General features: G+C 41.2%; 1 protein-coding gene across 2 annotated transcripts in view; it reads left to right on the top strand.

The window, feature by feature from the left end:
• The window catches only part of PSTPIP1 (proline-serine-threonine phosphatase interacting protein 1), a 95892-nt gene that overhangs the window by 27525 nt on the left and 51544 nt on the right, over nucleotides 1–16823 (top strand). For both annotated transcript variants that reach the window (XM_019533356.1, XM_019533355.1), the window contains exons 2-3: nucleotides 4742–4842; nucleotides 13267–13341. In XM_019533356.1, coding sequence (XP_019388901.1) covers nucleotides 4742–4842; nucleotides 13267–13341 — 176 coding nt within the window. The remainder of the gene's footprint in view (nucleotides 1–4741; nucleotides 4843–13266; nucleotides 13342–16823) is intronic.

The following is a 16823-nucleotide window of genomic DNA, read 5'->3' as shown; positions in this document are numbered from 1 at the left end:
AGTGGAATATATGCTGGATCCAGTACCACCTGCAGAACTCACAGCAGAAATGCTATATATAGTGCCATGCACATGGCCCTATGCTGACCAACTCTGCCAACCCCATCAGCAAAGCTTAGAAAGGAGTCATTAATTCAGACTGCTTGCCTGCGGGGTACACACGCTGCAAAAACTCTCTCCTCCCTCTTTTTTCATCATTCACTCATGCAGAGGGAACCATGCTTTATTCCCCTTAATGTGGTATCACTTTTTTCTTACAACTTTTACACCAAAACAAACACTTCACTCAGACATTTGGATAACTGTTAGCAGTTAAAGGACAGACTTATTAGACCAGTGGTCTCCAAACTTTTTTGATCGCGCACCCCTATCAGTAAAAGATTTTTGAGCACGCACCCCCAACACATGTATATTTATTTATTTATAAATTATATACATGTACTACTCGCGTACTGTATGTGACACATGACCGTCTGACATACGGACCAAGTGAGGGCGCCAGTGTCAATCTGTATATTAAATATTAGTAAAGCTTAATTTCTTTCTTATTTTTTAGATAAAAAATAAATATAAATAGAAATTGTAATATTTTCTTCCTGCACCCCAATGGATCGTCTTGCACACCTCCTGGGGTGCATGCACCCCACTTCAGAGACCACTGTATTAAACAACCAGCAATGTGGATCTGTGTTCATTCTCTCAGGCATTAGACCTGGGAATTTATTATAGAATATTTTGTGCTGTTATAGGTGTTAAATCTTGGATTTAAAACCTGCTATTCTTTTCCTGAATTCTCTCTGTTACATTTTTAGTCTCTCCTTGCACCTTGTGGCTTTGTGTATGGCTGCAGGAGGAACATGCCACAAATGCAATATTTTATTTCCTTTGGGCAAGTTTTTTGTTTGTTTTTTTTAAACTCCATATGTTACTAGGCATTTCTGACTGCATCTACTGCATGAGGAAAGACATTAAGTGTGGAATGTCTGTCTCAGAAGATTAGGAAATGCTGTAGATAGTGGTTTATCTCCTATAGCTCTGTCTCTGAATTCCCCTTTGTAGGGTACAGCATATTCTGTTTTAGGATGAATCAGCTTCTCAACTTCTCACTTCCTGCAGAGAAAGAATGATCTCTTTTCTGTGAACAGCAGTGAGCTCAACCTGCAATGCCGCACGAATGGGCTCACAGTTGGAATCTAGGGACTGGGATAGTCTAGGAGCCTGTAGCACTTGCATTGTTTTTCAGTGAACTACACAGAACTCAAAAGGAGATAAAAACAGGACCTCACCTAGAGAATGCAGCAATGGCCATACTGATATCCTATATCCGGCGGCAGGCATCATCAGATTCTCCCTAAGGAAGGGGCTGAAATGAACAGTTATATAGTAGCCTCTTTTCTTACTGACTGGCTTACACTTCACAAACTCTCATGTTTCAAATGGAGGTAAAAAGGTGTTTAATGCCCTATAAAACCAAGTTTAAGTCAGCTGCAAAGCGGACTTGAAATTTGCTGCTTTAACCAGAAGCACATGTACAATGAGCCTGACCCATGTATAGTTTTTATACTAGAATAGGTATGAGTATGCACACAGGGTACAACGTAGTGGGGATTTACCACAAATTATCTGCTGTGCAGCAACTGTCCATGTGCACACCCTTCCTGCTTGGTAAGTGGAAGATAGACTGGTATTTCAATCTTCAGTGAAAGTGGGGTAAGTCACTATGGTTTAGCTTTCATTTACCTCAGAAGGGGCACATCTACACCTGCAATTATGGCACATGAATAAATTGTGGAACTTATTGCTCTAGAGTTTTTTGCTCCTAGGCAAGCTGTTTGAATGTGCACCTGGGAGCAATTAACTTGGGAGCAATAAGCCCTGAAGTTTATACATGCACAATATGTTGAACTGGGTCAAGGCAGCCCCAGCTGGCAGGGGGGTCAGGGGTCAGCCTGCCAGCCCAGGGCTGCTCCCCTCAGCTTGGCATGTTGTGGAGGGGCTGGCTGAGGCACAAAGGAAGTTCACTGCAGGGTTAGCTGGCAGGCAGCCCCCACACTGAAGCACCCTCATGCCCCAGCCAGCCCCTCCAGCATCTATACATGCGCTACTGCAGCATTTTTTACTCTGCAGCAGGATTGTATTTGTATTTACAGAGTAAATACTGCCATGCGCCCCAGCATATGTAGAAACCAAGACATTTACTGCGCAGCCAGTTAGTCAATTGTGCAGTAAATGTCTTGTGTGGATGCATCCAATAAGAACATGAACATGGGCAGTTACTATGGAACACCTAACATGGAGTAAAGGCCCACTCCTTTTAAGACCATGATAATTTGTTCATACAGCCATACCTTCTCACACCATTCATGCAAGGGGTTGCATTGTTGTAGGTTTAGTGATACAACTGTGTACGCAGACAAGCTCTAAGACTAACCTGAGAATCAGAAACTCAAAGCAAGGCTAAATGGAGGAAGGAGGAAAGGGGGAACTTACAGATTACCTTCCACAACCACAACTTGATGAAATGTTCCTTGGAAGAATGCTATTGGTTGTGGGCTATGAGCTGGGTGAAGAGTACTTGACGGAAACAGCTTTTATCAGATGTAGACAAGGGGAAAAACAAATTAAATTCTGCCATAGCAGCAGTAACATTACTTCTACCAGGATATGAATTCTCAAGAAATCAATGACAACAAGTGTCAGCTGGGTGCCATTGCCAAGCATCTTTCTTACTTCAGCATAGGCTTACTTCTGATTATGTATTTCAGTCACTGAAACAATGATCAAAACTGTTTTCTGACTGGTAAACCTGAGGTTGCAAAATATTCTCCCCAGACCATAATGGCAGTTAGGGGTGTGTGAAGCGTGCCCTATTCAATTCAGATTTGGCCCGAATCAGGGACAGCGATTCAATTTGTTGATTTGGATCACTGTCCCTGATTCGATTTGGTCAAGTCAGAATCTGACGATCCAATGCTGATTAAAAGAATCAGCGATTCGGACGTAGACACAGCTTTGTTTTTTCTACATACCTTGAGTTACCAGGGTGGCTTGTGATTGCTGCAATGTTGGGGTGGATGGAGCATCCCACAGGAGTCGGGGGGGGAGGGAAGAGGGGGACCCCTCCGTGCACCTGGCAGCAAACCCAGAAGTGGACCAGAAGTACTTCTCGTCTACTTCCGGGTCTGCCAGGGAGCACACTGGGGAGCCCTCCTGTGCCCCCCCAGCTCGGTGATCGGCCACAGAGGGACCCCAGGTGCTCCACCCAGACCCAGGAGGCACCAGTTGCCAAGCCAAGAAGAGTGCAGGGGGCCCCCCAGTGTGCTCTTCAGCAGACCTGGAAGTGGACCAGAAATGGTTCTGGTCCACTTCTGGGTCTGCTGCCAAGTGCACTGGGGAGCTCCCCCCTGTGCTTCTGGGGCTCCATGTGCCCCAGCATCGCAGCATTCACAAGCCCCTGCTACCCAGAGGAATATAGAAAAAACATTTAAAGCTGTCTCTATGTCCGAATCTCTGAATCTTTCCGAATCTCTCCAATTCGATTCAGAGAGGTTAAAGGGTCCTCTGATTCAGATTCGGTGATTCAGCCACTGAATCGGGCCAAATCTCCACCAAACTGAATTAGGGACTGAAGCTTCACACAGCCCTAATGGCAGTAACTCTGATAGGAAACAGCATATGTAACTTTTCCCTGGGAACATTAAGTGAGGATCTACTATGACAATCAGATGGGTATATCAAGATCTTTCATTTTCTTATGGCTGCACACTAATGATATTGGTGATTCTACCATCCCTGTACCATCCTGTTCCATCTATGCTATTACTTTACCTTAGTTTCCATAATGCCCATTTTTGCTGATAGCTTATGTCTATGAGCAGTTATATGCCTCTTATTATTCCCTTCATCCCAGTGCTGACGGTAAGTTTTCAATGAGAGAGGAAGTAGTTGCTCTTGTCAGGAAGCCATAGCATTGGAAGTTTGTAAATGTATGAATGGTAGATTAACCCTAAGAGTTAAACTTAGCACTGGGGAAAACAAAAAACTTCCTAGTCAAAGAAGCAATGCTTCTTAGCACCACTGTAAAAATCCTTCATTCAGAACTGCAGCTGCTACTAGCTGGTCTGTAACATTCACCCCTGAGGTTTGGTTCCATTCTCCTAAGTCAGTAGTAGCCAGAAGCCAGGTTGAAACCTCAAGAGTCTAGGGTCTTCTAAATGATTCCTCCAGTCTTGACAAAGGTAATTCTGGTTGGAAGGCAAGGGTCCAAGACATTTGAAAAATGGTGAGGTTTGTGGATGAACTTGATGAGCTTAAGGTACTTAACACCCCCCCCCCCAAAAAATAAATTACAGAGACAGCTCCAGTGGAGCCAGGATATCACCCCTAACACCTAAATATGTAGATTTAATGTTGATTTAGTAGTACTTAGGGTATGTCCCAGACCCTATGTCCTCACTACTGTCCCCACAAATTCTTGGTCATCTGCTTTTGCTCAACAGAGGAGCAACATCCCATGAAAACAGGCTCTCTCATGGTAGGTAAGCACTTCTATCTTTTCTAGTAACAGCAGGAAAAGCAAGTTGTTCAAATATCAGAATCATTTCTTTAAATTCTAGATAGAGTTTAAGGTGGGAGGTTTTCTCTTCCAAACTAATTTGCTTGGTACAACTTCACAAGTTTAGGTCTTTGGGAGCGATGTCTGCTCATAAACTTACAGAGCCACTTGTCTGTGCCTTTTTAGTGCAAGGAATTTACAGTCCACACTGGCTATGAAGTGCTCATACAGCGACTGTCTGATGGGAGAAAGATGTGCAAGGATGTGGAAGACTTGTTCAAACAGAGGTAAGAGAAAGAGGGTGGAGAGGTATAGAAATCTGTTTACATACTTACATCGTCTACTTCCAAGAACTCAGAAAAGGCATCTAGGATGATCTAAATAGTCGTGTCAGACTTTACATAAGAGTCACCCATGTTTTCATAGAGAAGCTTGAACATGACTGATCTGAGAGTTGAAGTATTTGTAGCAGCAAAGTGAGACACTGTAGCTACATGAATCATTTGGAAGGTGGACTGGCCTCATTCCCTGCAGCATCCTCATAGCAGTTTTAAAAGATCAGCTTGTTTCTAACAATGAAACAAAATGAATAAAAATGAAGCCGATATCAGATATGTATCTCATCACACAGCCAAACATGGTTTGGAGGAGGAGGAATCAGATATGAACAATGGAAAAGATCTTAAGTCATCAGTCTTTCCTACCAACATTTCCTTTTCCAAGGTAGGCTTTTCTCCTTTCCCTCCCTCCCCAGCCACCATGATATTTTCTAGTCTTTTATAGGGATGGACATGAGTACAATGTTAAGATCCAAAGATTCTTGGGGAGAGAAAGGCAGGGCTTTAGATCCCAAATTCTATGAAGATCTGATTCCAAAGAGTTTCTCTTTGTTGGTCTGCCTGTCTCTATCTTTCTCATTATACACACACACACACACACACACACACACAAAACCATCTAGGCCCAGTTTATTAACTAAAACAGCTTTCTTCTTTAGTAACATACAGAAGCGTATCATAACTGAGCTCACTTACAGAATACCACTGATTAACCATGTATATGTGTATACATACGCACATGCCCCCCACCTAGACCCAGTTTAACTAAAACAGCTTTCTTCTTTACCAATACCCATAAGTGAATCATAACTCAGCTGTGTCTTACACAGATAAACAATGATTACACTATTTTATGTGCTATTAATACATTGTGTTTCAGTTACCTACGAGTACCACAAATTTATCATGCTTCCAGTGTTAACAGGACTCTGTAAGATGCCTTCATACCAGACCTTTTTAGGTGGTCTGAAACCAACCACATTATTGTCCCATCTTTACAAGACTGGGGTGTGTTCCCAGTTTCTTGTTGAATTTTGCTATAATATGCATTTGTATCCATCTGTAGCCTCTCCCTCAAGATGCCTAAGGCAGTGTCTAGTGATGCCTATTTTTTCTTCATTTTGGAAACTGCTCTCAGTTCTTACTTTATCTTTCATTTTTAGCTGAGATTTCAAATGGTTATATCCAAAATTTAGTTTGGGTTTCATCTGGATGTGCTTAACAATTTTAAAATGTAACATGAAGTTTTTATTGGTTAGCTTAAGAATATTAATTCATTGACAGGCAGAGTCTCCCCTGAAACATTTAAGTGCTTTGGGCTGATTTTCTTGATTACCAGTGGAATTTCCTTTCACTGTTGTGAGTCACACAACCCTGACCATCAGACTAAAGTTAGCTCAGTTCTGCCCATTTAAGACAATGTTTTGTGTCTCATTACATACAAAGATCAGAAGTGTCCCTACAGCCCTTTGAACTAGCTCTGTGGTATAGTCTGCACTTAAGGCTATGCAAAGCTTGGGTTTTTTGAGCAACTGAGGTGGAGGTTTTCCATAGGCTGCAGCATAAACCTTATATTTGCCTGTTGTGTTTATGGAAAGAACTTTCCACAAAGAAAAAAATAGATGTTCACCTCAAAGGCATACTGAAAAATTATCTCAAATAAAATCTTTGTGAATAATTATTCCCATTAATATTTACCTTCCTCCAGAGCAGTCCTGTCATGTGTAGGCCTTGGTAAGCTTTACTGAGCTGCTTCCTTCAGCCTGTCCTTGAATCAGCCCCTTTGATGAGTGAAAATATGGAACAAGCCAAACCTTTGGTTCTTGGAAGCTGCACGTGTCATAATCAGGGACCCGAGGCTAGAATTTTGACTTGAGTCTCTGCAGAAGAATTTTGCTACTTAGCCTACAAAACTCAACAGTTTTCTGCCCACAAATATCTGGCTTCTTGAAAGCCACATGGCTTGTGTGTGCAGGATGTCTTAAAGGCTTGCAGTGTTAGGGAGTTTTTTTTGGCAACAAAACTCCAAATTCAACTTATTCATTTTAAATACATGTTGTGTGAGAGAGATTTTAGTCCTGCCAACCACTCCTCTACCAAATTCATCCCAATCAAAGTTATGCTTTCCACATAAGAGGCTTCCTAGAAACCTACTTTTTGTTTCCAAAGAGACTTGAGGTTGTTTCTGGAGCCAAATCCTGAATTTATTAGCCAGGGATTTGGCCAATGCCTGTTAGTTCATTACAGCTAATCAGTGACTTTAGTCAATTTCCACATTGCGTGAGAAAGAATGTGAGACAATAGAGGAGTTTGTTAAAGACCTCAAACTGCTGAGCCAGACATGAAACTTTGGAGACCTAAAAGAGTCCATGATCAGAGACAAAACAGTATTAGCTATAAGGAATACGACCCTCAGGAAAAGGCTCTTAGAGGATCCTGATCTTAATTTGGAAAAGGTAGCTAGAATGTGCCTGGCAGCTGAGATAACAAATGCCAGGTTGTAGAAACTGGAGGAAAAAGCAGAACAGGCTGAATTAGGCAGGATTACAAGGCTGTAAAAACTTAAGGCAACATGCACACAATACAGAAAAGAGGACCTCACTATGAAGCCAGCAAGCGGAGGCTAAATAAAATTGCTTGAAGAAAAAATGGTCAGCTGCAGATGCTGTGGGGGTTACCACAGATGCATGCAATGTCCTGCATTTAGTAAGCACTGAAACAAATGCAAAAGATTTAATCACTTTGCAAGAGTTTGCAGAAAGGAGCAAGATGCACCACACAAGAAATATCAGGTGGATGTTTTATACAACAAGGAAGAGGAAGAATTCCTCATTGGCATAATGCAAGAAGTTCATTCTTCTGAGGACTGGACAACCATGCTGGACACCAGTTGACTAATGGTAACTTTTAAATTAGTTACAGGGGCACAGGTCAATGTAATACCAGAATATATTATTCAAAAAATGAAAACTAAACCTGTGTACCATGAGAATAAGAAAGTAAGACTTAGAGCATATAATGGGAACATGGCTGCAAGCAAGGGTGTTTGTGCATTGCATGTTAAACACAAGGGTAATATAGTAAAAATTCAGTTTGTAACAGTCCCAGGAAAGCTAGTGCCAATTATTGGATTGTGAACATGCAAAAAACTCTAGGTTTGATTAAGAAAATGGATGTCATTGAGGCACTAGAAAGCAAAAACACAGAAGAAGAGTTTTATGATGTGTTTCAAGGCATTGGGGAGCTATCAATTGAGTACAAGATAGAATTAAGAGAACCAAATACTCCCACCATACATGCTTCAAGAAATGTTCCCTTTGTACTAAAGGAGAAACTGAAAAGGAATTAGATAGATTAGTTAACAAAGGACATAATAGAAAAGTAGAGCAACCAATTGCTTGGGTTCATTCACTGGGCATAATGGGAAAACAAAGATAGTTCTTTGAGATTGTGTCTGGATACTATGCAAATGAACAGATCCATCAAAAGGGAGTATTTTCCCATTCCCACCAGAGAAGAGGCTTTTGGCAACATGGCAGAAGCTAAATATTTCTCCACTTTGGATGCCTCTTCTGAGTTTTGGCAAGTTCCCCTAGAAAAGAATGGCACTAGATTACGTATCTTCAATACACCCTTCGGAACCGATTGCTTTCATAGGCTTCCTTTTGGACTGTGCTCTGCATCTGAACTATTTCACAGAAAGGTGCGACAATTTTTTGAAGGTCTTGATGGAACTATGGTTTATATTGATGATGTATTAGTCTGGAGAAATACTATGGAAGAACATGACTTGAGGCTAAGAAAGGCACTAAAAAGAGCTCACTGGGCAAGTTTAAAACTGAACAAACAAAAATGCATATTCGGGGTAAAAGAAACAACATATCTGTGAGAAAAAGCTCTCTGAGAAAGGGGTGCAAATTGATCCTGCAAAGGTTAAAGCCATTACAAACATGCCATCCCCTACGGATAAGGAAGAAGTGAAAAGATTACTGGGAATGATCAATTCTGTAGGGAAATATCTACCTAATTTAGCAGAGCAGACCAAACACCTTAGATCATTCCTACAAAAGAATGCTCAGTGGATATGGGAACACGAACATGAAATTGAATTTAAAAAACTTGGAAGGAAAAAATAATGAAAGCTCCAGTACTAAAATTCTGTAACCCTAAAAGAACCATTAAATTTTCAACAGATGCTTCTAAAGAAGCCATTGGAGCAGCTTTGTTTAAAAAACATGGGGATAGCTGGAGACCGGTAGCATATGCATCTAGAGCAGTCTTTAAGTCAGAGTGTTTATTAGAGCTGTATGAAGCTTTGGTCGCTGATTCAATTCGGCGGAGATTTGGCCCGATTCGGTGGCCGAATCTCTGAATCAAAATAAAAAAATCGGGAGACTCTTTAATCTCTCCAAATTTACTGCTTAGAACACCACGTTACAAAAAGTGATAACAGCTATTTGTGCTGGTTGGCCTGGAAAACATATACCTAACCGCTATCCTCAGTTCAAGGAAGAGCTGTCAGTACTGGATGGCATTTTGTTCAAAGGCTCCTGACTTCCTGTTCCAGCTGTGCTAAAGAAAGAGATGTTAAACAGAATACATGAGAGGCATCTAGGCACTGAAAAAAAAATGCAAAAGGAGAGCAAAGGGTGCTCTATATTTGCCCAACATGAAGACATAGAAGATGCTGTAAAGGCTTGTACAACATGACTGAAGTATGGATCAATGCAAAGAAAAGAGCCTATGATGGTCATGGAGTAGCCCGTAGCATTGTGATATCAAGTGGGCATTGACTTATTCATGCATGCAGGAAAAAAAAGTATGTATTAGTACTGGATTATTATTCTAATTATCCTGAAATTGTATTGCACAAAAGCACAACAGCAAACCATGTGATAACTCACATCAGATCAATTTTTGCTAGACATGGGATTCCCCAAATTGTGAGAACAGACAACAGGCCTCAATTTAACTATCTTGTTTGCAAACTCTTTAAAATCAAATACAGATTACATCACAACACTTCGAGTTCTAAATACCCACAATCCACTGTTCTGGTGGAAAATGGAGTACAAATAGTGAAGGAATTGTTGGAAAAGGTAAAGATTCATGCTCCAGTGTTTACTGTCACTCTTAAATTACAGGGCAACACCCATAAAACATAGCTTGTCCCCAGCAGAAGGGCTGTTTAACAGGAAACTCAAAACCAGGCTGCCAAATCTTATGGATGATGCTCATCAGAATGAAAAGCTAAACATAAAAACATTAAAAACAAACAAACAAAAAAACCAAACTCAAACAAAAATGGTACTATGACAGGAGTTCCAGGGAGTTACCACAACTTAACAACAAAGATATGGTGCTTATTTCAGATGGATGAATGTGTAAACAACAAACACTAGTGTTCCATCAAGTAGCTCCCAGATCCTATAAAGTAGTCGTACTGGAAGGACAAGTGTTAAGAAGGAACAGATGACACTTGAAGTTTGTAAAGAGGAGAAAAGAATGAGAATCACTAGATTCAGCAAAGGAAACAGAGCTAACAACAAAGCAATAAGCAGTGACATAGCATGGGTCTTTGGCATCTGAGGGCCAATGCTTACTTTTGGGCCCCCCACCCCCTGTCCACAGCTGACTGCCCAGCAGGAGAGTGGGGATGGGAGGGAAGAGGGGGAGGTCCCCCAGCTGTCAATTGCTGAGCCCAGAAATGCCAGCAGCAAAACTGGAAGTGCCACCAGGGGACTGAGCATTCCCTGGAGGGCCTGGCAAGTGCACCTCCTAAGCTGGCAACCAGAGGCATGCCCTCCTCCCCCCACACACCATCACTATGGCACTAGCAACAAGAAACAATAGAGACTGAAAATGGCACAGAAGTAGAGATATCTGAACAAGGAAACCAGACAAGAACTGAACCAATAAGGACTGAGAATGCAGAGAAACTGAGAAGATCACTTAAAGCTAAAAAGCCAACACAAAGACTGCTAGAGACCTGTTAAAATGTTTTGTAACAATGGGTTGAACTAAATTTCCAAAGTTAGTATTACATGGGGGATATGTTACATGTAAAAGGGGAAAGAAGTTTGGATACCTTTAAGAGTGTTATGTATAAGTTGTTACGTTGGCTCAGGGATTGCAGGAGGGAACCCAAGGGAACAGCAGATCAGTAGGCTAAGGCAGCTCTCTGAATAAACAAGCTTTATTGTTCTATAAGTTTAACTCCTCGGTCTTTTGAGACTAACACAGTCTCCATCCTGGTGGAGCATGCACTGTACTGAATGTAAATTCTAGAGCAGGGTGCATTGGCTATAGGGCTGCTTTGTGCTGCTTCAGTGGAGCAAAAGGACTCTAACATGGATGACGACTGGGGCCAGAATCCTTACCTATGTCCCTAGCAGTACCTTTTTATTAACACTGAAGGAAAGTCTAGTTAATTTACTTTTCATTCTCAGCAGTTTTCTCTGTTCAAACAGATTAGTTTCATTTTGAAGAAATCTTTTAAAAACCTAATGTGTTGTATGAGGGGAGGAGGCAAATGATGTGGTATCTCTGTGTGGTGCTGTGATAATCCCTTAAATTGTTATAGTTCCCTTTTTTCAAGAGGACCCCAGTACATCTTGTACATAACCTACTGTACAGGTTTCCCTTGCTTTATGCTGTACACATATTCCTGGAAAACAGCGCATGACTTTAATTCACATAAAGGGGACCCACTTTACAATGTAACAAATAGGGATAAGTTCTAAGACCCCTACTGTACTGACCTCCCCGATCCATTTCTATCACTTTTACAAGACAATCTTGGTACTCACCAACAGCAGACAGTACGCACAAGCACAGAGTGGTAGTGAATGCTTAGTTGTGTGCAGAAAGGGTGGTGAAGGATCTCCAGCGTTAGTGAAGTTCTCCGGCACTTCATTGATGGACCAGGGAGAGGGGTAGGAGATAAGCTAGAGGGAAGCTTAGAAGCCATAATGGGGATGGGAACTACAGACAACAAACAGGGAGCTCAGATCCTCATAGATTATATTTTGGTGAAGGTCACTTCCACAACACACCACACAAAGCAGCTGACTGCAGGCTTCTACCACTCTGATCACATAAGAGTGAATTTACCTCACATATAGCAAATTTTTGGTTTAAAAAAAGGTTATTGCATAAGAGCAAATTCGCACATACAGAACCCATGTAAAGCAAGGGAAACTTATATGTGCAAATAGATCACCAACTGCACTGTAGCTCTCTGTAGGGTGCAACAGGGGCAATGCAAAGATCACCTGGATATTCAGGAGAACCATTGATTCAAATTCTGAAATCAAATATACAGGTTGTAAAGCAAGCCTGTCATCTCAAGGTTTTAGAAAAGCCTTAAAAAGAGAATCATCCTAAATAATCTCATTGTAACAAGGACCTGATTTGCATCCAGATCCCAGGCTAACTGCCTGCACTGGATTAGCAGCAACAAAATACAGACTGATCAAGCAGAGAGATTAAATTATCATTAACTTTAAAATAGTCTTGTTTGGCTTGATCCTTGTCTAGAACCGCCTTTTGGATAAAAGATATAATTTTTAAAGATGCCTAAATGACTGAGGCAGCTAAGCCTGTTTTCAATAGACATTTAGAAACCCAAGTCTCTTTCAAAAATGGGACTCAAACACTTGCAGCAATTATACCCAAGAATCATCTGATGGTGATTCATTACTTTTGTGCAGAGGTAAAGATCACCAGTTTGTACACCAACCATACAAGTGTCCGTCACTCGATTACATGTTGACCCTTCAGTCAAATTGTGAGCAAAGCAGAAAAGGGAAGGGTAGATTCAATACAAATCTGCATTCCTCTAGGCAGATGAAGTTTATTCCAAGGAGACGAGGAGGAAAGAGGAGAGAAATTAGGTTGTTTGGTACTTGGGAATATAGGACTGGAAGTGGCATCCTGGGTCATTGTGGGTATGTCTATATTGGTAAGGGCCAAATATCTGATCCCATTCTGTGGGCACACACTGGGATTTCGTGAGTAGTTATGGGAAGGTAGTCCTGGAGAGCCCTCATGACCTATGTTCCGGGTTTGGACTGAATGGAACAGGAGCAGGTCAGTCGGTTTTATTTTTCAGCAGCAGTTTAGATAAGTAGCATAGATCCAGTGTAGACATGCTCTCACTCCAGGCTCCTGCTACTGTGGTCAGCCATGTCATATAATCTCTCTATCCCTGCTGAAAATGTCTGGTATATCTTAGAGCTCCAAATAGCATTAGAACTAGGGTGAGAGAATAAAGTTACAAGCCAATATTTTGCCTCTCAAATTCAGTCATAAATATATTCTTGTCAACAAAGTTTCCTGTAGGAGAAAATAACTGAGGTATTTTGTTAACAGGGCACAAGCAGAAGAGAGATATGGGAAAGAGCTGGTTCAGATTGCCCGAAAAGCAGGAGGACACACGGAAATCAAGTAAGACTTCTAAAATGTTATGGCCTTTAAATATCTTCCTATTTGCATTATCAGATACAGGACTTTCAGCAAGGAAAGGGGTCACAGATGTTCGCTTCACGCTGAACTAAGTTTCAAGTGTTGTAGGAAGCCATAATGTCCAGCAAAGCTTAATTTACTTCATTAATTGCTTCTTCCTGGTCCCTTCTGGCAGCTTGGAAATAAAACAGCAGTCACTGTTGGGACTTTTCTGACCAAGCTTTGATTTCAGTATTGCTGATCCTGCATTGAACTTGGCTTCCAAAAACTGAATTTGTCTGTGGGGAAGGAGAAGGAAAGAAGGAAATTGGAAGAGATTGGTATTTAGACTTGGGCAGATCTTGAGGGGCTGTTAAATGCTAAAAAACTATGGTAGAACATCCAAAGAGCAGGGATATTTCAACTTGGCCTATACAAGAAGGGGGAAGGCATATCTTAGACATGTAAATCTAGTTCTATGCCTGTTTAAAAGCTCTTTAACTTTAAAATTTTATCATTGATCTATCACAGTACTCTAAAACAACACACTGCATTTTCTGTTCTTCCACTGCTTGCTTACCGAGTATATAAAGTGTGTGTGTGTAGGCAGTAAGGTATACATTGTCAGAGAATTTCACTTCATAAACAGGGTTGCTAAACAGCTGCTAGCATTGACTGATGCCACCATAATAAGACAGCCTGTCACTACAGCTGTAAGTAGTAATGGAGTAATAATGCGAAAGAAGATGAAAATTTGGGGTCGTGGTAGTCAGGTCAGAAAGAGTCAACTTCAGTCTAAACAAACCTGCACTAAAGATCCCTAGAGTCACTTACCCCTCCAGCCCAGATCTGGTTTCTTAATTGAAGCTTCCTAGTTTGGTTGATTTATCACTTTCCCACCCCAACATGTACATGATTTTCCATTCATTTTAATGGAAAACCTGACCTCAAATCTATAGCTTATTTCCTGGGCCATATCATAGCTTGTAAGTACCAATCAGTCAATAGTATTGGCCCCCATATCCTATGACATCCCAGATTAAAAAGCCTATGGGAAACCACAATTTTGAATCTGAACATTAATTTGAACTCTTCAGTGAACCTCACTGAGATCAGTGGCTAGCTCCAAGGCTCACACTTATGGACAGGTTTGGCTTAATTTTCTTCTGTGTCCACTTTCTCACCCACACCTAAGCTTACTGAGAAAATGCAATAAAAAAACCACTGAAAGCCCCTTTGGTCTGGGAAAATGAGTTTATTGCAATTTCTGTTGAAGATGGTTTTCGATATCCTGATGCCTCTACCCTGAATGCAAACAAGAAAGGGGAGTGGTTTCAGAGTTCTGAGAATGGGTTAATGACAGACTCGTTCTTCTCCAGTTAAATTTGGAGGCCAGAATTTAGAGAAAGTTCTGCTCAAATGTCTTTACTGACAAATTTGGGATATTGGAGAGATTCCATATAGAAATGAAGGGCTTTTGCTTCTTTTCTGCATCTTTAGTAGAAATGTATGGAAATTATGTCCCGTGTAATTTGAACAGTATGATTTAGTGATAAACCTAGGCTGCAGAGTTAGGATTTGGACTTGAACTTCCCTAAAACGTGGTTCCTTCTGGATCCAGACCCATCTCTACTTTGACCTGGTAACATTGTATTTTGGCATGGGCAAAGTGCCTGGAAAAGATCAGGGCCTGCTTAAGGAGGTAACTTCAGCTGAAGACCTGATGACTAGGTCTTCATCTCGGACCAGTTGAGAAGGGAAAGGACTGAGGTTAAGAGACTAAGTCATGCTAAACTAATTGTATCTTATGATTCAGCAGTTAAAGCAATCAATCACTCAGTTAATGTAGACTAGAGGGAATCACCACTGGGGTATACCCCCTATAGATAGGCATTCAGGCTGCAGCATGTGCTGGGAGAATGGAGTAGTTAGGAAGCATCTCAATGGGCCCAGCTGGCCAGTTCTTGCCTGAAGGAGTGCCAAAAGGCAAGGCTTGGGTCTTTTGAGGCTGCAATAATTCATTTGAACCAGCCTGCCTATACTTCACATACGCAGACCAGTCTGCTGTGAAAATTTCCTGGTAAAATCCCCAAATTCTTCTTCTCCTCAGTTAGGAAGATACCAAAGTTAAATCAAACACAACTAAGGCCTGACTTTCAGTGCTAAGGGAGGTATCATTGCCTTCTAATTTGCAATTATTTCCTCCTGGGTTTACCTTCACAACTAGCTCAGGGGCTGTAGTACAGGCAAGGATGAACAGTCTCTGTTACAACAGTTCTCTCTCATTCACCATAGACAAATTAATCAGCAAATACAAAGCCCTGACCAAGGACTATAATGTGAAAAGAAGAGAGCAGCTTGCTGTTATAGTAGCTAAACTATTATTGACAACTCAAAGATATCATTTATATAACAAAACTACCCCAGGCAAACCCCAGAAGGTACATAAAAAAACCAGCTCTTTAAATGACGTTTTAACTGAAAATTATTCACAAATAAATTATAAGGCTATAGTTTGAACACAAAACAGGGGGCAGGAACTAGAGGGATGCAAAAGCCTATTTTTTTATTTTGGTTCACTAGCTTTTTAAAAAACATTCCTGTTAGGTCAATCTGAAATTGATTTTTTACCAAATGGAGTAAAAAACACCCATCAGGCTTTTTAACCTGCTTTTCCCAAAACAAACAAACAAATGCAAGCAAAGCTAATTTGGAAAGAAAGGGCTAGGTTCATAAGAAGGTTGTGGCCAATGGATGGACATGCTGGTATAAATGCTTCAAGTAACTTCAAAGCACTCTAAACAGGAAGGATACAGGGATTCATGATCAACAAAATAACATAAAAAATGGCCCAAGTGCTTAAAAAATGACCTTTGAAAGTAAGAGGACTGCCTATGAGGTGCTCCATTTTGAAACACCTGCACCTTCCAGCAGTCCTGTGGCATCCTGCAGTGCTCTGTTTCGCCTATGCCCGCCACACACCTTTCCACCCTGTACTCCCCAACCCCCTTCCCGATAGCTGTTCTGTTACATGCCTTTGCAACTGCTTTGAAACACTCCAGGAGCATGAGGAGCAAGCCGCAAATTTGAAGCATGTCAGCCCTGAAGTAGTCTAGCATTTGAAGTACTTTGAATGCATGTCTGTCTGTGCTGTAGGTGCTGTTTACAAAGTTGAGTAGAACAGGGTGTTGATACCATTGACTCTATGGTTAAGTTATCAGGGCATTCCTCCAGAGTGTGGGAGACCTAGCCATTTTGTTAATAGCACTTCAGTACTTTATGGATTGGGCTTAAAAAGAAGAAACATTTTGGAAATGTTTTGGGCTGTTTTGACATTTCTGTTTTTATTTTTTATTTTTATTGTTTCAACCAAAATTATTTCATAGATTTCATAGACATCAGGGCTGGAAGGGACCTCAAGAGATCATTGAGTCCAGCCCGCTGCCCAAAGGGCAGGAAGTCAGCTGGGGTCATAGGATCCCAGC

This window comes from Crocodylus porosus, unplaced genomic scaffold, assembly GCF_001723895.1.
Source record: "Crocodylus porosus isolate Cpor-Errol unplaced genomic scaffold, CroPor_comp1, whole genome shotgun sequence".
Lineage (NCBI taxonomy): Eukaryota > Metazoa > Chordata > Crocodylia > Crocodylidae > Crocodylus > Crocodylus porosus.
Note: the sequence above shows the minus strand (reverse complement) of the source record. Positions and strands in the feature narration are given on the sequence as shown.